We start from the raw sequence: 21360 nt of genomic DNA, 5'->3' as shown, positions 1-21360 counted from the left end.
AGGAAGAAACAGGAACTGAGAGCGTTTACAGGGAGTAGCCCCAGCGGATGGGGATCAGGTGAATCCCAGAGTACTGCTCTGCTAGCAGGGTGCAGGGTGTGAGGGCCAGGGGAGTTCGTGAAGATGGAACCAGGTCTGGGGTTTCTCATTCAGTGGAAGAATGGCAGCTGCTGACTTGAGAAAGGGAACAATGAACCTAGGAGTCTCACTGTCATTCCGTCTTTTCCCCAAATTGCATAGCAAATTTAACCCAAAACTTGGAAGGTATGTACTCAGGAGACTGGATGACAGAGGCTAAACAGATACATAATAACATTGTTCACAGTGGTCACAATGTAGAAACAGCCCATGGATCAACAACAGTGTGGCTTACCTACCCTCTAGAATAACTATGTAGCCGTAAAAAGGAATGGGGTTCTACTGAAATCGGAAAGCATGCTCAGTGAAAAAAGCTAGGTATACAGCATCCGCATCCATATGACAGCTCACAACTGTCTGTGACTCCAGTTCCAGGGGATCTGACACCCTCACACCAACGCACATAACACAAATTTAAACACATTATTTAAAAAAGCTAGGTGAACACTAAATGATTCATTATAGGAACACTTACTGCTATGGAAAGCAGATGAGTGGTTGTCAAGGACAGAGAGGAGGGAATGGGGGCTTAATACCTCTTGCAAGGAGTTTCTATTTGGAGAGTTGGTCTACATGGTTTAGTGTCACTGAGTGTCCTTGATTCCATCTCTCTGCTCCAGTTTGAGCTAACCAACTTACTACTTGATGTCCATAAGCCTGACCATTTTTGCCTCCTGTCCTCAGCTGAACTTTGACCTGGATCGGGGTGTGTTTCCAGTAGTCATACAGGCTGTAGTGGATGAAGGAGATGGTGAGTGTTGTTGGTCTTTCCTCATCTTCCTTTTCAAGTATGTGTGACCTGTGGGGAGGAAGTGGCTTCCTTCTCTGTGAGTAATCAAAAGGCCTCTTCTGGAAATGGAGGGTGTCCATCACAGCCCACAGCCCTTCTCATGACAGAAGAGGAGGGTGAGATGAGGGCAAGAACAGGAGTGGACTCTGGGCTATGCCACTGGTTGTGGCACCTAGAAATCATGCCTGCAGAGGAAGGGTGAGCATCCCAGCCATGACCTTACTTTGGCCTCTCCTCTCTTGTCTTTCCCTGCTTCAGTTGTGGAAGTGACAGGCCATGCTCATGTGCTCTTGGCTGCCTTTGAGAAGGTAAGTGCCATCCTAGCCACCACCCGGTAACCTAGTATCTGGGGGAGGGTGTGGTCTGAGTATGGTAGTCAGGGCTTGGTGCAGGGGCTAAATGATGAGTCTTAGTTCCCAAGATACTGGTCCTGAGGTTGAACATCCTCTTGGGGGTTATTAAAGGAGTTTTTAGAGTGGTGAGGCAGAATGTTCTAGACTGAGGCCAGCCCCATAGGAACCTTAAGAACCTGACAGCACAGGCTAGTATGCCCGCATGGAGACCCGTGCCACAGACTAACTTTCCCTTCTCCAGCCAACACAGCTTCCCACCAGGTTCAGTATCCTCATGTGCTGCCCAGCACTGGCTGTACCTAGTATGTATGTCTGGCTCACTTTTTTTGTTTGTTTGTTTTTTCTTGTTTTTCCAGACAGGGTTTCTCTGTGGCTTTGGAGGCTGTCCTGGAACTAGCTCTTGTAGACCAGGCTGGTCTTGAACTCACAGAGATCCGCCTGCCTCTGCCTCCCAAGTGCCGCAATCAAAGGTGTGTGCCACCACCGCCCGGCTCTGGCTCACTTATGATTTGCTCCTTTTTGCACCTCCTGTTGGCTGCAGCCTGCAGTCCAGATAGGGCTGGGCAGGCTTCATCCCCATGGGAGACCTTTCCTGACCCCGCTGAGCAGTTCTTACTTGTGCCAGGTCAGAAGTGGCCTTTCATATGTCATCTCACAGTAGGGATGGTTGGATGGGTGAGAGTTTGCCACCTGCTAGAGCAGCCTCAGGGAGGGGTGTGTGTGTATGTGTATTGTATGTGTATGTGTATCTGTATCTGTATCTGTATCTGTACGTGCGCACGTGCGCGCACATCCTAACATCTCAGAGATTTGGGTGTTACATGCCTGCTTGATAATGCCTTCAGAGACTCCACATCCCTCAGGCCCTTTGCTATTCCTCAGCACCACAGCTAAGACATAGCTTCTTCATTCTTTAGCCCAGGTGACAAGGACCCCACCAAAAATGGCCTGGGATTACTTGTTTCCCACTGAGTCATCTTGAGTCCTGCTGACTTGGTGTTCTTCACCAAGGTGTGCCTTCAGTGTAGAGCCCTTTCCAACTGTGACCCAGGTCTCTGGACTACTCTGGTGGTCTGCACAGCTGTGCTCATCTGTTCTGCAAATAAGCCTAGAATGCTTTTCTGGGGCCAGAAGTACAGGTGATATGGGTATGCTGGACAGAGGCCAGCCACTTCTTGAGCACCCCATGTTTGGGTCTTGTTGGGAGAAATGCTTGTTGGGATCTGGTGAGGCAAATGGACTGTCCCCAGCAGGCATTCGATTCAGTGCTTGCAACTTAGAGATCAGTGGAAAACTGCCTTGTTTTTGTAGTACCACATTCTAGAAATTTCCATAAGTGCCTATCAACTTTACTGGACAATCCTGATTGCTGGTCTTGGTTGTCTCAAAGTATAACACTAATTGCAAAAATCTCAGCTCTAATACTTTTTTTCTCTCTCTCAAGACAAGGTTTCTCTGTATTGCTTTGGAGGCTGTCCTGGAACTCGCTCTGTAGACCAGGCTGGCCTCGAACTCACAGAGATCCACCTGCCTCTGCCTCCCGAGTGCTGGGACTAAAGGCGTGCTCCACCAACCCCTGGCTCAGCTCTAATACCTTAATAAGCTTTTCCAAATCTGAGCAATCTGTTTCTCTGAATAGCATTAAACACATTGGTTCTATTCCATTTTGTTTTTATATTTTAGCTCTCTGGGTGTGAGCTTGTGTCATCTTCGTGATTAAGCCAAGCCCAAGAACTTTTGGGTATTCACTCTTGCTACATAAGTACTGCTTCTGGGTACATGGAAGTTGCTAGCCAGTATTAGAATGTAGCTGAGAGGCTTCAATTTGTGCATATTGGGGACCACTCAGGATAAGTGGGTTTTATGGGAATGGTTGAAGAAGGTGCTCCAGGTATAGTAGAAGGCAGGCATGAGGCCATAGGTGAAGACATTGTGGCCTGGCTTCTTATCTTCGCCTTTTCTTATTTTCAGCCATGAATGTAGGTTGGCCCTCACCTGGCTGGGCAAGAGTGCTTGCTTGGAAGGGCTAGTTTGAGATTAACTGTGTCTCTTCTCTGCAGCATGTCGATGGCAGTTTCTCTGTGAAGCCATTAAAGCAGAAGCAAATTGTAAGTGCCGGATGTTGTGGGCCCTTCCGTTGCAAAAACACACACACATAATGCAGTTGTGAACCCATGCTCAGACTACATGGGCTGTTCTTTCTGGCCATGTAGGAGCTGCTTGCCTGAGTCTGCCCCCTTAAATGCTCTCAGATATTGGGATCTGTGTTTTGTGTGCATGGGTTGTATAGCTACCCTGTGCTATAGCAACCAGAGCAGGTTCCTGAGTCCTGCCCAGTTTGAACCATGGTGTATGGAATGCAGTTAGTTTTTGGTGTGTATTTGCTAAATGAGTGGGCAGAGAAGGTAAGGAAAAACAGGAAACAGAATGATGGCATCTGTCTTGTGCTTACAGATTACTGGAAATAAAGAAGCTCTGGGCAAAGAGCACTCAAGAGGGGAGGTGTTCCAGGGTACAGGGGAGACTGGGAAAGCTTCTCTTGGGATTCACACATTCTGTAGCCTACTTGAGCAATATAAGAATTTAGTGGGATGCCTAACTAGAACCATTTGAGACTGATTGACAGGCAAGAGCCTGTGTTCTAAGGCCATGGTGAACAGTTGTTTTGTGTGTAGCTACCTAAGTGCCTGAGACCTGCTTAAAGTTACAGTGTGTTTGTTAGCCTTTAAAGGAGAGAGAGAGAGTGAACCCTGGCAGGTTCAGACCCTGGTGATACTAGTTGGGCAGAAGACCTCGCCAGGGGTTGGGACACTTGTTTCCTGAAAGCCAGCTAGTAAGATCCTGGCTTTCTTGAGGGATGCTATGGCTCATGCTGACAGGACAGGTCAGCATGAGGTCTTTTGGTCAGAAGTTATTGGTTTTGTGTCTCGGACCATATGTTGCTTTCATGTCTTGTGGAAAGAACAGTTTAATGGCTTGCTGTCTGCTGCCTACAGACAGCAGCTCTGGCCCTCCCGTGGGTGACAGAGTGGGTCCAAAGTATTTGTTCTCTGGTAGTGGTGATAATTGTGAGCAGCTTGGAGCCAGGCCTTCTGGGATGAATAGATAGGACCATTGCTTTCATTCCCTGCTCCCTGTGTTGCTTGCTGAACTCAGCACAGGGCAGGGTTTCCTGCCTCTTGTTCCTGAAGTTTGCCCTTCTTCAGGAGGAGAGGGGTTCAACAGGTATCACAGATTTCTCAGCCACACTTTCTGTGGAACCTGAGCCTTGGGAGGTGATCTAGGTACAGAGATGCCCACTAGTGGAGACTGACCAGACCCTAGCACATCTTTCTGCTCTCTAGGTGGATCGTGTCAGCTACCTGTTGCAGGAGATCTACGGCATTGAGAATAAGAACAACCAAGAGACCAAGGTGTGTCCTTGTGGGTAGCTAACTGGACTCCAGGCTTCTAACTGCCTTTTAGAAGCCCACTCACTAGTGATGTGCTGAGGTTTTCCAAGCCTGACCCAGGGCCCACAAACTTTAATGGGAAGGAGGCCTTTCCCTTGAGGTCCAGAACCCCAGACTCCATCTTCTTTCCTTAATCTCTTTTTTTGTTTGTCTCTGACTGACTAACTACCTGAGAAGCAGCAATTCAAATGAGAATGATTTATTCAGCTCACAGTTTTACAAGTGTCACTCCACCATGGCAGGGAAAGTGAGGTGAAGCAGGGTAGCTCATGTCATGGCAGCTAGGAAACAGAAGCTCCCTGCCCCCTGAAGAACCTGCTATTACTTCCCCTGGGTAGGTCCTCCTTCCTAAAGTTCCTGGAGCCTCTCTTAATAGCTGGGTTTTAGAGCCTCCAATCCAAAAGCCTTTTAGAGGGACAGTTCATACACCTCCAACTATAGCAGAACACAGAAGTTTTGAAATGTTTTGTCGTGTCCCCCCCCCACCAAAGTTGACCAGCATGTTGTTTAAATCACTAAATTGTCAGATAATATTTTTAGCTTCATGAGCCATCTGTGGACTATTTGTTTGTTTTTCACAACAGGGTCTCACTGTGTTGTTCTGGCCCTGGAATTCACTCTGTACACAGGCTGGCCTCAAGCTCAAAGAGATTTGCTTGTCTCTGCCTCCCAAGTGCTGGGATTAAAGGTGTTCTGGGTTAGCCATCTGGTTTCTGTGGCAGCTACTTGGTTCTGAAGCCATAGCTTAGAAGCAGCCCCAGACAGTGCAAAGATGGTTAAATATGTCAGTGTTCCAATAAACAAGCAGGTTCAATTAGCCCAATTGATGTTTTAAGATATTTGCTCACTTGCTTTCCAGGTCCTGGTGTAGTTTCTGAAAGCTGATATAAATTAAAGTCTTTCCAAGTTAGATCTGCTCAGTGATTTTGGCTGAATAGACAGTCCCAGTTATTATAAAGACACGTGGTTCTGTGCTGTCCTTCCTTTCTCTGCTTCTTATACCAGAAAGAGTTATCATGCTTGGGTTTGGGGGAGGCAAGTCTTCTCCCCTCCATGTGAGCCTGGTGCCCCACCCCCCTTGTGTGTGTTCCTGAACCCCCCTACTCCCTTTGCTATACAGTCCCTGGGAATGGTGGTACACATAAACACGGGTGGGCATGCTCAAGGCAGCATCAGGTCTACTCTTAGGCTCTTATGAAGCCACTGACACACTGGCCGTTGTCTCCACAGCCTTCCGATGACGAAAACAGTGACAACAGCAGTGAATGTGTCGTGTGCCTATCAGACCTGAGGGACACGTTGATCCTGCCCTGCCGCCACCTGTGCCTCTGCACTTCCTGTGCTGACACGTTGCGGTACCAGGCCAACAACTGCCCCATCTGCCGGCTGCGTGAGCATTACCCAGGACTCTGTTTGTGAAGGACGCAGGAGAATTAGGGCTGCCTACTCCAGGCAGTCTGGGGACCACTCTCCCTATTGTATGAGAAATGGAAACTCCATGAGTTTGTCACACAGGCATGATGTTGATCCTTCTGCCTCCAGGACAGGGAAATATTAGAAGGAATACATAGAAGTGCTCCAGGGCAGATGTTTGGTAACATTTGAACCAGGCAGATTAAGCTCTGAACAAAATCTGTTGTCATGGTTACATAGGAACTATTTTTGAAAATCTTAAAGTGAGTCAAAAGCAGAACATTGTGCTGGGTGGGAAGTCAGTAGGTAGTGATCAGGTTGTCTGTCACATTATAGACTGTGAGGAAACTCACCCAAGGTCATGGCAAGTAAAGTGTCAGAAATGGTTTCTTCATTCAGAAATTGTGGGGTTTTGGCTTCTGATCTTGATCCCACCACCTGAAAGCAGCATGCCATGTTGGTAGTCCCCTAAGAGTTGGATATGTGTTCATGTAATGTGTGAGTTTGCATTGTGGCAGTTCCATTGGGTCATAGGACAGGTTGCATATACAGACAGGGACAATATAGTACCTGGTCTGGGTCTCCCAATGTCCAGGGGAAGACCCATTTGAGGTAGGACAGGGGACCACAGGTGGGCTGACATGGGCAGTTCATAGCACCTTTTGCAAGGGAAGCAGACAGTGCCAGCTTGGATTTTTGCAGGCTTTGGTGCCCACATGTGACAAAGGTAGTGTTCTTATATGGGTGGTCCCCAGTGAACAGGATGACCAGAGTGTGCCATCTTTTCAGAGCTTTCCTTTCAGTACTGTCCCATTGTGAGCCTACCAGCCTGAGTACACACAGGATGCTGCTTAGGATGTCCCAAGACTTCACTGCAGGCCTCAGCCTGTGTGAAGTGGTGACTAGTGAAGCTGAGCACCAATGTCCCCAGCTTGTCCTGGCCTCCTGGGGCAGTCTCAGAGTGTGTTGGTGGGACCCAGAGGTCAGAGTAGGGCTGGAGCAAGTGTGTGTCCTAGGCTAGAGTACAAATACAGAGCCATGAATCCCAGTTCCACCCCGCGCTGCATGCCCTTCCTCGCCTGGTTGCTGTATAACCAAGTATGGGTGGTTGTGGAGAAGTGAGGCTGTTACAGGAACCCCAGATGAACAGGGCATACAGGCCCTGTGTTTTTGTGTCCAGTGCTGGAAGCAGATGGGAAACTGTGGGACAAAGCATAGGAGTGATGGGTTATAGTCAGGATAACAGCTTTGTGTAGGGCTAAGGTTGGAAGAATGGAAAGAAAGGGCCCTAGAACTTACTACAGGTACCAGGACCTGCCACTGGGCCTCTGAGATCTTCCTGTGTGGCATGGCTTCAAGTTGGGGTCCTCAAATAGGAGGTAGAAATGGAAGCTGGTGTCACTGGCCTGTTCTTTGTAGAAAATGGGGATTGTACTGAGAAATGCAGATGTGATGGCTTTCTCTGATTCCTCAGCGCCAGGGTGTAGGCTGATGGCATATCTTATTCGATCCTGATTTATGGCACATTTGTCATAGATTCATGGGCTTCACCTCCACTCACTATGTCTTAGGAATGTAATCCTGTTTCCTGTTGGGCCACTCGTGTGGGCAGAATTGGCCCTAGGAGATCCCTTTGTCCTAATCTGTCCTTTCTGCTACATAACCAGTGTCTGCCCCAGTTGTCTCTGTGGTAGACAGTGTACTTCCCTGCTCCTGTTCTGCCTTCTGAAGAGCTCACAGGCAGGAGCCTGTAGTATGGAGATCTCTGGTCCCCACTGTTTCAGCCTACTGGTGTGAGTGGTGGCCACAGCCATTGTGACTTGAATAGAGTAGTCTTTAAACAGCTGTTGGTCTTTTAGAAACTGCCCCTTAGAAACTGTCCAGGACTCCATTTGTTAAGGATCCCTTCTGCCTCTGATTTGGAAACATGTTCCTTGTTCTTGGGCACTGTGAGCGGCAGTGTCCACAGTCTGTCTTGAGTGTCCGTCCGTCCGTCCATGCTTTTGAAGACACTGTCCTTGTTCACATGTCTCTCTTTCTTTCTGCCACAGCATTCCGAGCGCTCCTGCAGATCCGGGCTGTTCGGAAGAAGCCAGGGGCCCTGTCTCCCATTTCTTTCAGCCCTGTTTTGGCCCAGAGTGTGGACCATGATGAGCACTCTGTAAGTGCCTTTCCTCCTCCTTTAGTTTGCCTACTAGGCAGGCATGGCCCTACAGCAGCCTGTGAGCATTTAATCAGGGACCAGGCTCTGCTGGGCAAGGGGAGGACCTCCTCTGAGCTCTGCTGAGTGTTTGCCCCATCTCCACTGTTGCTTTAGGCAGCGCACTCTGAGGGACCACCTGTATGTTACTGCCTGTGGGCTGGCTTCAGCCTCAGCCTGGAGGCTCCTTTTATAGACTGAATGCCTGCCTAGGTAGACCTTGCGTCAGGCAGACCAGGAAGGTCTTGTCAATTAAAGAACCTAAAGAGCAAGACATAAGTAAGAGATGAGGCTCACAGAAGTGCTCAGAGATGGGGAGAGAGGTGCCTAGAAATAGGTGGGAGTCTGCAGGAAAAGCTGAGGCAGTTGGGGAGTGAGGGAGAGCTCAGTCTGGGCCTAGGCCTTCTTGGGGTCTGATGAGCATCTGCTGCAGGGACCGCTATGCTAGGTTTTGAAGGCCTTGTCTCCACTTTAGGAAGAAAGAACAAAAAGCCCTATTGCCTGGACATACAGGCGGCATAGCCTTTGTTCCTGGAAGGCCTGCTTTATTTACAGTCAGCAAGCTCAGCAGGTGTGATGTACTCTCACAGTACACTTCTGCAAACTGGGCCAATATTTTTGTTTTGTTGTGTTCTGAGATAGGGTTTCTCTGTGTAGCTCTGGCTGTTCTGGAACTTACTCTGTAGAACAGGCTGGTCTTAAACTCATATCTGCCTGTCTCTGCCTCCTGAGTGCTGAGATTAATGGTGTGTGCCACTGCACCTGACCCAGGCCAACATTTAAAAGCCTAGAAGTATTCCATGAAATGTAGATTGTTGGCCTTTCTTTCAAAAACCAGTTTGCATTCAGGTACCTGGACTAGAGGTGTAGCATCCCCACTCCAATGGGTTGTCCCACTGCCACACACGCTAGGGCCCCTGAAACACTTCTGCCTTCTAGCATACTGTGTAGGTTTTAGTTGAAGAGCAATACACTCATCAACCATGTGCTTGCTGGTTGCAGGAGAAATGGCTCTGAGGTGGGGCCACCTGGTGAAGGAGAGGCTCTGAGTGTTGTGGAGGGACCCACCAGTGCTTGACAGTGCTGGGCTTGTTGTTGGTTTGTCCTGGTGGCTGAAGGTCAGATGGGTCCCTTCCTGTTTGTCCTCTTATCCTGAGTGAGCAAGTTACGGGGTGGGTGTAACCTTGATTGGTAATGAGCCAGAAGCTCTAGTCTGCCCTGGGAGCCACCTGCCTTTTGCAGGATTCTGAGTACCTAAGTGGGTTCTTATTCTCTGCCACCAGTTCTGTGAAGTACCCAACTTAGGTCTCCAGGGAGTCTTTAAGGTAATGGTGAGGCTGAAGGCCCAGTCACTCTCATGTCACCTTGGCCAAGACCTCTTGCTCTGGGGAGACCCAGACCATAAATAGGTTAGATCGAGGTCAGGTTCCCCTCTGAGTGGGACATGCTGCAGGAACTGGTTATATATGTGCAGACAGCCTGCACAGGGCCCTGATGAAGAATTTTTCTTGTGTTGAGTGTGGTCTTAAGATCAACCATAATTTTAGAATTCCTGGGCATGCATGGAGGGCAGTAAACCAGAGGCCCGCCTCGCCCCACCAATCCCCATGCCATGTGGAGGTAGAAGTTGTAAAACATGTGATTTTTATTTTGACAGTGTCCCTTTAAAAAAACAAAGTCGCACCCTGCCTCCCTGGCCAGCAAGAAACCTAAAAGGGAAACAGTAAGTGTGTTTGGTCATATAGCTCTGTTTTTGCCCCAGACCCTTATTTTTAAACCAACAATTGTGGGAGGTCATTTTAACCCAGGCTAATATGTTTAACACACTTTGTCAAATCCGCTCTCCCTAGTCCCGGTGTCCCTGCCCAGGAAGGGAGTTTTGTGGAACAAGCAAAGCTAAAGGTCTGTTGGCGCAAAGCCAGGTCTTTGTTGTTGGTGCCAGGTGGTAGCCAACCTCAGGCACTGCCCTTCTCGCCAGCTTTGCTCGCCATGGCTTCTGAGTGCCCTGTTTCCCTTTTTTTCTTGCTGGCAGTGGAATGGGTGTTGAAGGTGGAACTGATACTGCTGCTCCTTTTTGCACATGGCATCTCCTGCATGCTTGTTCATCTTGCATCCCTGGCTGGCTGTCCCTTGAAGTTTGGCTCTTTGGGCCGAGGACTCTGGTTTTCTGACGTTTTCCCTGCACCCCAGGGACCAGACAAAGGAGAGCAAAATCAGTAGCAGCCAGGCCAGACCTTTTCCTGGAGTTTCACTGGCCCTGTGAGAGCCCGTTGAAAGCTAGTGTAGCTGAGGGAAGAAGCTTGGGAAGCAGCTAGGTTTGTCCTTTGTGACAGGTGTGGGAGTTGGGGCAATTGTTCACCTTTAAGTTGAAGGCAGATGGGGATAGGTGAGAGTTATCCAGAGTACAAAGATCCAACACTGGTCTGGTGCACACCACGTTCTCCAGGAGTGACACGCCCCCCCCCCCAATCCTGTTATCCACACTGCTGAGGGTGGCAGGCCAGAGCTTCCTGTAGGAAGCACTTATGAGCACTGCCCCTCTACTTGATTTGTGAGAGCCTATGGGAGCAATATAGCACAATCCTTCCACAGCACTCTGTGGCCTGGCTGCTCTTCTCTGGAAGCTGGGCACATTCCTTCTCCTTTACCCCTGCCAAATCCATTTATTGCTAATGAGGGGCTGTTGTAGCTAGTACCCATCCATATTCCCACTGCCACCCTGCTTGAGGTCCCCCGAGGCCATACTTGCCCTGGTCCAGGGCAGCACTGGCAATGTTCTCTTGCCTCTGGCATGGCTCTGCTCTGCCTGCTCCTGAGTTCTCTTGCTGTCACTAACCCCTCACACTTTCCACTCCTGCAAGCTGGGAACAGCAAGCCATGTAAGGGCTTGGCAATGATGGGGACAAAGGCTTTTGCAGACCTTGCTAATCATTGTGGACATCTGGGTGTTGGGGTATGTGCTGGAACTGGTGGCTGAGGGACTCCTGAATAGGATAGTTTACACTCTTCAGGATAGCTTTTGACAAGAGATGGGGATTAAATCCCTAGAAGGTAGCATGAAGAAGACACAGCAAAGCAGGTCTGGGGAGGAGAATATCCCATTTCTGGGACTTCATGACTGTAGACAGGAGCCTGGCTGGGCCCTCCTCATTGATTTTTGTCCCCACAGAGTTCTGACAGTGTCCCGCCTGGCTATGAGCCCATCTCCTTGCTTGAGGCACTCAATGGTCTACGGGCTGTCTCCCCGGCTATCCCATCAGCCCCCCTCTATGAGGAAGTCACCTACTCAGGCATCTCGGATGGTCTGTCCCAGGCCAGCTGTCCTCTTGTTGGACTTGATCGAATCATAGAAAGTGGCCTACAGAAGGGCAAGCCACAGAGCAAGTCTCCAGACAGGTAAGGCCAGTCTCTCCCTCTGTGAAGTGTGTCGTCACATTGAGTGAAAGAGGATGTGTGTAAGAGTGAGAGGGAAGATCTGCTGATGTGTGCATGCAAGACTTGCAAGGTTTCTCTGTTGTTCTACAGAACTTTATGATGTGTTTTGTTTCTTCATCACTGGGACTCAAAAGGTCCAGCAGCAGGTCAGACTCTGTATAGTTGATGACAGCCAGCAACATTGAGCAGAATAGTCCATTAGGAAAGGGGCTGGGCTGAGACTCCCAGTGCCCCCAAGGCCCAAAGCACACCAGCTGCTTGCTGTCAGTAAATTGTGCAGACCGATGCCATATCCTTGCCTACAGAGCTAATTTGAATCTGTGATTTTGTTTCTGTTTCTGTTTTTTGTTTGTTTTTTTCAAGACAGGATTTCTCTGTGAAACAGTCCTGGCTGTCCTGGAACTCACTCTGTAGACCATGCTGGCCTCGAACTCACAGAGATCCATCTACCTCTGCCTTCCAAGTGCTGGGATTAAAGGCGTGCACCACTACTGCCCGGCTGAATCTATAAATTTTTGATAGCTGGTCATATAGACATATCACCAAGGAACCAGCAATGACAGTTGAAACTGCAACACTGAGGTGTGAAGCAGATGCACCTTGTGTCTTAGGATTACTATTGCTGTGATAAAACACCTTAACCAAAAGCAAGATGGGGAAAAAAGGGTTTATTTGGCTTACACTTCCACATCTTAACTGCATCAACTCAAACAGGACAGGAACCTGGAGGCAGGAGCTGATGCAGAGGCCATGGAGGGGTGCTAGGTTGTCCCTTTTTTTTTTTTTTTTTTACTGCTAATGTTATTTTTACTAGCATACAAAATGGTGGTACTCACTATGACATTTTTATACATCTGTATCATTACTGTGCTCATACACCTCTTACACACCCCATACTGGCTCCTTTCCTATCCCTAAATAGTCACATTGCTTATACATCTTATTACCCTGTATTGTAGCTGCCCCCTTTTGGCCTCTTCTTCCCCACACTGTCCCCTTCTGCTTTCATGTTCTACATGTTAATATACTTATTTTAAAATCTCAGTTTTGTGTATGAGAGAATCTGAGTCTGGCTCATTTTCTTTAATATAATCTCTAATTCCACTGATTTTCCTGCAAATGACAATCACACACATGTACCTGTGTGTGTGTGTGTGTGTGTGTGTGTGTGTGTGTGTGTGTGTGTGTGTGTGTGTGTTTATTTGTTTAGATTTTTTGGGACAGGGTTTTTTGAGACAGGTTTCCTGGCTCTCCTGAAACTAGCTCTGTAGACCAGGCAGGCATTGAACTCAGAGATCTTCCAGTCTCTGCCTCCTAAGTGCTAGGATTAAAGGCATATGCCACCATGCCTGGCAATTTTATTCTTTTTGCTTCTAGGATGGCTCTCAAGCAGCCTAGGCTGGCTGACCTAGGAGCCCTGATTCTCCTGCCTTTACCTCCTTAGTGTTGGGATTATAGGCATGTGTCACCACTGTGGGCTATATTTCTTTTGCAAACTGCCTTGAGTTCATTTAATGATTGGATGATTTAGTGTTTGGAGTACATCTTTTTGAGTTTCTATGTGTCCTAGATATTAGTCTTCTGTCTGAGGTGGGTTTTGTGTATCTGTGTGTTTCTGGAGTTTGTCAAGGTCCATGTACATGCCAGGCTAGTGCTCTACTGCAGAGCATCCTCAATATCACAAGGGTCCTCTTGAGTGCCCAAGAGTCAGTCTTGCTCCCTTGGAGACTAGCATGGCGTGGCTGGCCAGTCTTACTGTGTTGACTCCTTAAGGAGAAAAATATAAGACAGGTATGTGTTTTGCAAGCTGCCCAGGTCCCTGTACATGGCAGAGCAACTCCAGAGACACACAATCCCTTCTGCTGTTTGCCTGGGGCTCAATGTGTCTCTTCTAGTGTCAGGCTGTCAGGCCTGTGCTGGTATCTTTGGGAATGGGAGGGTTGTTGGGCTGGTCCACCTTCCTGGTTGTTCACACCTGTGCTGAAGTACAACCTCTGCCTGGGAGCCTCGGGCAGGTCTGCTTTTTTAATCTTTGCAGAGATGCCACCTCTCCCCCAAAGGCCCCTTTCACATGTCTCAAGGTATGTGTGCAAAGGCTACTGGTCCAGTATGGCTTTTGGTAGGCTTGCATTCCTCACCTAGCCATCCTACAATCTTGCTTCCTTCCTGTCTCCAGCACCCTACGGTCTCCATCATCCCCTATCCATGAGGAGGATGAGGAGAAGCTATCGGAGGACTCGGACGCTCCTCTCCCACCAAGTGGTGTGGAGCTTGCATTGAGGGAGAGCAGCTCCCCTGAGGTGAGGCTTGCTTCTGGTCTTTTCTGGGCTCCCTTGATGATCCTGAGCCCTCATTAGCCCTCTAGGCACTGCCACACTGTGATGTCACAGCCAAACAAGTCAGTGTCCTTGATTGTAGGCTAGGTGTCCTGTGGTGGAGTCACTTTGAGGACTTCTAAGCAAGATCATGTGTGAAGCCTAGCTTCCAGTGATATCCTTGTGTTCTTGGTGGCAGCTGCTGCCCACTGCCCTCAGCGTAGTCTCAGGAATTTGACCCATTTGGCCTGAGGATGTTTGTACCAGAGGCCTTTCCTCTTTGTCTCCTAGAGTTTCGGAACAGAGGAGGTGGATGAGCCGTCACTCAATCAAGGTGAGCCCCTTCTCCCAGGTCTGTCCCCAAGCACTTGGTAAGCTTTGGGTCCTGGTTAGAGACAGACCCCAGCTCTTACCTTTTGGAACCTGGATGGTCAGTGTGCAGGGGTGATAAGGGCATTGTGCCAGCATGTCATGTGTGACCAGGAAGGGCTGCCCAGGTGGAGTTATTTGCTTTGGTGTGTTTTGTAGTTGCCTAACTGTCTCTTTTCCGGATGAATTGATGACAGCTGGTGTCTCCTTGCCTCTCTATAGTGAAGGGCTTAATGGGGAACTTAGAAGGCATGGGTTTCCCCACCCCTCTTGGAAGCCCCCCAAGCCTGCATCTGCTTAGTCCTTACCATGTCACTGCTAGACAGAAAGTAAAGTTCAGGGCTGGCATCTAGGGGATGCCCAAGGCCACTTGACTAGGACATGGCTCTAACTGGCAATGAGGCCCATAGGATGGTGATGCACTCTCCATCCTGTGTAATTGCAGCTGCTGAGAGGTCCCCCTATGTGAGGCCCGCTTGCAGGGGGCTGTGGCCCTGGGTGTGAGTGGGATGCTGCTCTCTTAGAGCAGTGTGCTATGTCTTCAGCCCCTCTAGCCTGGTCTTGTATTTCCATCTTCTGTCTCAAGCAGGGAGGACCTCAGCTTCCCTCCTAGGGCCTAGGCTTCTCCCATACTCGGAGAGCTCTTTACCCAGGTAGAAAAGTCACCTAGAGGAATCAGGAATGCAGGCACAAGCTGTTGAGTACTTGTGTGAGGTAAGAGTAGCCATGGTCCTCAGGGCTACTCCAGAAGTTTTCCCTGAAGCCCACTGTCACTCAGGGTAACGGGGCCACTCCTGTATGCTCAGTTTCAAGGAAGAACAAAAGACAGCTACTACCTGGCACCTAACAGATTGGTTCGAAATAAAAGAAGCAGAACTTCCCACCTCATGCACATGCTGCTATTGTGGTCCCTGGAGTTTGTCCCTGGAGTTCATGGGGTCAGAATGGACCCCAAGGATCTGTTCCTGTGTGTCCTGACCTCTCTCCTCTACCTGCTGCAGGGAGCCGAGTGCCCTCTATTGATGATGTCCTGCAGGATGGCAGCCCCCAGCACCATGGTTGCAGTCAGCAAGTCCCTCCTGCCGACATTTATCTACCAGGTAACGGCACCAAGTCCTTTGTAGACATTTGTGCAGAGCCTACCTCTATCTCTGAGGGTAGAGGAAGGAAAGGGGAGTCTGAGACCTACTGCACCCTTCAGGGACCAGGTCATCACTCCCGACTCTGTACCCTGTTCATTCCCATAGCAGGACTCAGGCCAGGCTTAGGCTGCCTGCTGACTTCCTGCAGACCTTAGGTGAACTTGGCCTGAGGAAGGTAGTACAAGCTGTTGCAGAAGGACAAAGTTCTTTCTCTGGCTGCTGCCTGCTGGGGCCCAGGGAGGCCAGTCTCACTCTGCTGAGAGCTGCAGTCTCTCTCCATTTGTGGCCCATGCCAGAGAGACATTTGCCTGTGGGTGACCTAGGCCACTGCCCAGGTGTACATCACTACATTCCCAGTCAGCTCAGAGGGTACACAGCTTGGGCCACAGATAGTGGGCCATGGACTTGCTGTTCTTTTTCTAAAGGTTCAGCCACAGGCTGTCACTTAGTTCCTCCTCTGTGTGCTCTGTGGGAATAGGCTCCTTAGCTTTATACTTGGGGTTCACACTTGAGGCTCCAATTCTGGGATAGAAGTGGGTCTCTCAAACGTAGAACTGTTCTGCTCTTGGGAATTCTGATAAACAGCCATTACACCTTCTGAGGCTGGTTCTTAGAAACACCTACTTAAGGAGATGGGCTACTCCCACATGTCAGGGAAACTCCCTTTGCCCCCTGCTTGGCCCTGGGGTCAGTGTTGCTCACTTGTCCAGGGCCACTTGCTATTGGGTGATTGTGACATCCTTTGGTGAATAGGGCCTCCCATCTGCCCCTGTCTCCTGGATGTGAAGTGACCCATAGGGGTCAACGGGTGTGGGAGACTAGCTACGGCTCATCTTACTGGATCGCTGTGACCTATCCTAAACAAACCCATAGGCCAAGTATGTTTGGAACCAGCATGTCCTAAAGGGCAAAATTCCAGTATGTCCTTGGAAGCACCTCAAGTACCTATCTTTCTTGTAAATTTGGTTAAGCACGGGGTTGGAAAAAGTCCCCGGGTCTTTTGAGTTCCCAGTGTGAGCTTTGCTCCTGCAGGTGGACTTGAAGACACCTTTACTGTCAAGCAAAAATAATTTAATCCCCTGTGTGGCCTGCAGTACATCAGGACTGGCCACAGAGGCAGGGGTCTCAGGCCTCATTTAAGTCCACCAAATGAGTGGGAGGCAATCAGCTGGAGAAGCTATAGGAGACGCAAGATCTGCATGTACAGTTGGAGAAGAGCCAGCTTTGGCCAGTTCTGCACAGGGACTGCTTCTGGTTCCTAGCCACTCTCTGAGAACCACCCCTTATACAGGCTTGCTCTGTGACAGGAAGCCAGGTTGCTATCTCTGCACTTCTTGTTGGAGTTACCATTGATGTGTGTCGGTACTGGTGGGTGGGGGAAGGGCTTGTGTGTCAGTCGTACATCCCTGCATGTCTCTCCTTACACGATGGCACCTACTGTCTTTTCTGCTGGCTCTTGTCAGAGAAGGCTGAGTATCTTTCATCTTTGTGAGGAGCATACATGCAGCTGGTGTCTTTACTTTCTGACAGTGGCACCACTTCCTCCTGGATGCTGCTGAAGTCACTGAACCCAGGTCCCCTGGAGATGGGGACGTCCAATGAATTAGTGAAAAAGTAGGTGCCTCTGGTTGGTGCTCTCCCTGGTCCAGGGGCCTGGCTTCCATAGCCACAAGAGGAACTATGCCTGCTGCCTTCACAACATACACATCTCTCTCTTGGCTAGAAAGTTGTCCAGGATCTGTCCTGGTTGTACTTACTTCTTGGTTGTAGCAGGCATTGTGTGGGCCGTCTGTTTATAGTCAGTTCCTACCCCTGACCCTAAAGTCTATGTCTTTCTGCTAACTGAGCTCCATCTGTCTCTCCCTCCTCTCTGCACAGCCCTGGGTCCTGAGTCCTGCTCTGTTGGTATAGAGGAGTAAGCTGGTACGTGACCTTTCCTCCACATTTCTGGTGGCTTGGCTGGGTATATCTGTAGAGAAAAGCTCAATCCCCTGAGGGTTTTTTCTGGAGTCCAGAAACCACTGATGACTGCTACCCCTTTGTGTCTGCAAGGTGGTCTCCCATCCGGACAGGTGCTCATCCAGGCTCTTCCAAATAATAATGTAGAGTCCTTTGAATAGTGACTCTGGAGTTGCTGTTCCTGATAGGAGGAAGGAATTGGAGGATCAGGGAGCCTAGGAACATGTGGAGCAGCATCCTGGGGGCTGCACATAGTAGTCTCACTGTGGTTTTTCAAAACAAAAATTCAGTAGTGGGGATTGGATCTAGGTAGGACATACTCGACTCTTTAGTTTTTTAGACCTGCCCCTGGAGACAGACAGGGTCTTATTAAATTCCCTAGGCTGGCCTTGAACTTGTTCTGTAGCCCAAATATACATTCCTCCTGCCTCAGCTATGGTTGTTGTTTTAAGCAATAGTTCAGATTTGCCCAAGCCATGGGAGACTCTAGATCACTCATTCCCATCAACATTCCTGTCTGTGGAGCATGTATGTCCTCCTAGGTCTGTTGTGTCTTGTGGGGCTGGAGAGAAGGCTCAGTGTTTAAGAGCACTGGCTGCTCTTCCAGAATACTCTGGTTAAATTCCCAGCACCCACATGGCAGCTCACAACCATTTATAACTCCAGTTCCAAAGGATTGGACACTATCTTTTGGCCTCTCTGGGCACCAGGCATGCAACTTCTATACAGAGATATGTGAAGGCAAAACACTCATATATAAAATGAAAATAAAAATATACATTAAAAAATAATGCTAGGTGTGGTGGCGCATGCCTTTAATCCTAGCAACTTGGGAGGCAGAGGCAGATAGATCTCTGAGTTCCAGGCCAGCCTGGTCTACAGAGAGAGTTCCAGGACAGCCAGGGCTACACAAAGAAACTCTCAAAACAAACAAACCCTCTTTGCTTCCTGTCCAGGGGGCATTCTTCATGCCTTCCTTCACTTGTCACTGTCCCCTTATCTGGCATACAGCTTTCTCTGGTGCATTGCTGAGTTTTTTTGTCTTGAGAACATCATTGCCACTGAGAACATGTCCATCTTGTCTCTGGTACTTTCTGCTGCACCGCACACACACAGTCTTAATGAACAATGGGATTGGTGCCCTGTTGGATAGGTAGCTTCTTGGCCACAGGTGGCCCAGATTTCTGGTTACAGAAGCATCCCTGTAAACTAGGCCTACAGGCAAGGACTCTTTCTTAAGGTTCTTACAGAGGTGCCAGTAACCTTTTGTGTCAGGGTTCCTCAGAAGGATGGCACCATGGCAGGTTCACACAACCTGTCTGGGATGTGTCTAGACCTCTAGGCTGCAGCCCTCTCCCATCAGCCAGAGAGCCAGGCCTTCTTTGGTTTTGTTGGGGTTCATGGTTTCTCAAGACTTGAGTGTCCCCCAGAGCAGTGCTCCATAAACAAAAATGTTGTTGTTTGTAACTTCCATAGGAGGAAGGGTTTAGGTTGAACTTGAGTAGTTAGAACTTAGGTCACAGCTGGGGACTGCACCACATAAAGTTGCCTTTTGTGAGGCCACAGCTCCTAAAAAGGAGGGAGGACTGATTTGTCTGTGCCACCAATGCTTCTGAGAACAACCTTTGCCCTGGGATAACACCACACAGCACCACAGAGCTGATATCTGGGACTAAGCAGAGCAGGCCTCTGGAAGACAGATAGGCTCTGGGGCCTCTTCTGCTCCAGTGGAGCTGCTTGCTCAGATGACCCAAGTACCAACGTGCTTTGTTCCCATGTTCTCACTTTCCCTGTGCTAGAGTTGGCTGAACTTCAGCTAACCCAGTTGCAAAGCTCTTGGCAGGAACTGTGTTGCTGAGGTCCAGGAATGATAGTCCAGGTCAGGAGACCCAGGGGCCAACAGCCCACAGCTACCCTTTGCCTGAAACTCTACCCCCTGGTCCTGAAGGGTGATCTGTCCCAGTATAGGAGACAGATGTAATTCACTGCCTAGGACTGAAGGATCCCTATCTTTCTATGAGGTCACATCTGCTATTCCTGCCAGATGGCATGTACCTGGTTACAAGGTAGGGGGTGCTAGGTGGTCCTGCCCCCATGAGGCTCTGGGTTGATGGGACCAGAGATGTGACCAGCAGCCCATCATGACCCTTCCTTACTCTGTTCCCCCCACACACAGGTTGGTCCACCTCCATGGAGACGCCACACAGCCTTGGCACCACCAGCTCCCCCTGGCCTCTGCTGAGTGGCTCTAGTTCTGAGCCTGGAGCTACTGAGCTGACCCCACTCTGAGAGCCTGACTCAGCTGGCAGCACAGAACCCTCAGTATCCCCAAAATTGCCAGGAGACTTCCCTGGAGCCCAGTGAGACCCTGGCCTCTCCTGTCTGCACGCCTGATGTGGCCACTGGGCTTTGAGAGGCCATAGTGAACCTTTATCAAATTGCACAGTGGACTACTCTTCCACACACCCTCCTTTTCTATGGTCTATATATTTGTAAATGGTACAAGATGAAGGACAGCAACTTTCTCCATGGGCCATAGGCTCTAGAGGGGCTCCCAACTGCCAAGGCTGATGCTCTGAGCACTTAGCAAACCAGCAGAAGAGAATCTACCCACGGAGTGAAGTGTCATCCTCTCGGATGTTCTGGAAGGTGGGCAACCCAGGTTACAGTTGATGAAGGAAACTGTGCCTGTCTACCTGTCCTGTGTGTGTCCTCCAAGGCAGCCAGGAAGTCACTGCTGCTTCTACCTTTTGTATGTCCTGTCCATGGGTGACCATCCCTGAAGCCTCCAGGCCCCCTCCTGCTCTGCTCTTCAACCTACTAGTGGCCTCTGGCAGCTGGGGGCAGCTGCGGGCAAGACTAGGAGGCCAGATATGTGAACAGCACAGTCATTTGCAGTGGTTGATATCCAGTACCCCCTCACAGGTCCCGCTTCACTCGGTTCCTCACATGCCTCCAAGATGGAGATGTTCATGCTTGCAGGGCAGCACTGCCCACCCCACCACCAGGGAAGAGCCTGAGCAACTCCCATAACAGACCCATTGGCGGGTACATGTCCTTTTGTGTTTCTCATTGGTTAATTGTCTAAGGCTCCTCTCACAGTCCACCTATAAGCAGGGTCCCAGTGATACTTGGTCTTTAAGGCAAAGTGTCCATGGGTGGCCCCAGGGCAAAGGTGCCTAGGCAGTGAGGCTCCCCTGGTGAGCGGGTACAGAGGTGCCCTGCCACACTCACCTAGGTAACAACCTGTAGCAATGCATGGAGCCCCCTTTTAGGTTGCTTGAGCTCTGGTTCTGCCTCTGCCCCTTTGTCGCAGTTGCTGGCCTGGTCTCTGTGAGCCTGTGAGCAGAGCCTTGCCTGCACATCCATCTCCCCTCCTGCTGAACACACATGCAGTCACTTCAGCATGTGCATGCCCGCCCACCCCTCACCTGCCAACACCCTGGCCTCTGGCCATGGTACTGCTGCCAGTACTTTGAAAGATGGGATGCAGACTACAGACTCACGTGTCTCAGATTCACATGTGCTATCATTTGATGTGCTCTGATTGGCTAGTTTTTGGTTTGTTTTTACTGTATATTTATAGTAATAAAATCATGCAGCAATATTCTACGTGTGCCTTTGTTCAGGCACAGCACTGTGGGCAGGCAGTTGGTCCTTGATGTAGTGGCAGGACACTGTTTTCTGGTAGCTTACCTCTCGTGAGCAATTGGTGAATCTCAGCCTCCTGGGCAGGTTGTCCCAGTTCTTACACCCACCCCAGCTCTTCTGATATCTGCTGAGCACTAACCATG

At 49.6% G+C, this 21360-nt stretch overlaps 1 protein-coding gene across 10 annotated transcripts in view; it reads left to right on the top strand.

Annotated features, from left to right (window-relative positions):
• Mgrn1 (mahogunin ring finger 1) overlaps window positions 1-21173 on the top strand; it is a 53763-nt gene extending 32590 nt beyond the window's left edge. For 2 of the 10 annotated variants that reach the window (XM_027423984.2, XM_027423985.2), the window contains exons 6-18: window positions 823-889; window positions 1187-1236; window positions 3342-3389; window positions 4626-4694; window positions 5964-6123; window positions 8198-8307; window positions 10004-10069; window positions 11516-11742; window positions 13958-14081; window positions 14388-14430; window positions 15467-15565; window positions 17486-17530; window positions 19743-21173. In XM_027423984.2, the coding sequence (XP_027279785.1) occupies window positions 823-889; window positions 1187-1236; window positions 3342-3389; window positions 4626-4694; window positions 5964-6123; window positions 8198-8307; window positions 10004-10069; window positions 11516-11742; window positions 13958-14081; window positions 14388-14430; window positions 15467-15565; window positions 17486-17526 (1104 nt within the window). In that variant the 3' untranslated portion in view covers window positions 17527-17530; window positions 19743-21173. The remainder of the gene's footprint in view (window positions 1-822; window positions 890-1186; window positions 1237-3341; window positions 3390-4625; window positions 4695-5963; window positions 6124-8197; window positions 8308-10003; window positions 10070-11515; window positions 11743-13957; window positions 14082-14387; window positions 14431-15466; window positions 15566-17485; window positions 17531-19742) is intronic. The other 8 variants (XM_027423986.2, XM_027423987.2, XM_027423980.2 and 5 more) reach the window with 5 other exon arrangements.
• The last annotated feature ends 187 nt before the right edge of the window (window positions 21174-21360 follow it).

Source organism: Cricetulus griseus, chromosome 7 (assembly GCF_003668045.3).
Source record: "Cricetulus griseus strain 17A/GY chromosome 7, alternate assembly CriGri-PICRH-1.0, whole genome shotgun sequence".
Taxonomy (NCBI): domain Eukaryota; kingdom Metazoa; phylum Chordata; class Mammalia; order Rodentia; family Cricetidae; genus Cricetulus; species Cricetulus griseus.
This window is presented reverse-complemented; position numbering and strand designations above follow the sequence as displayed.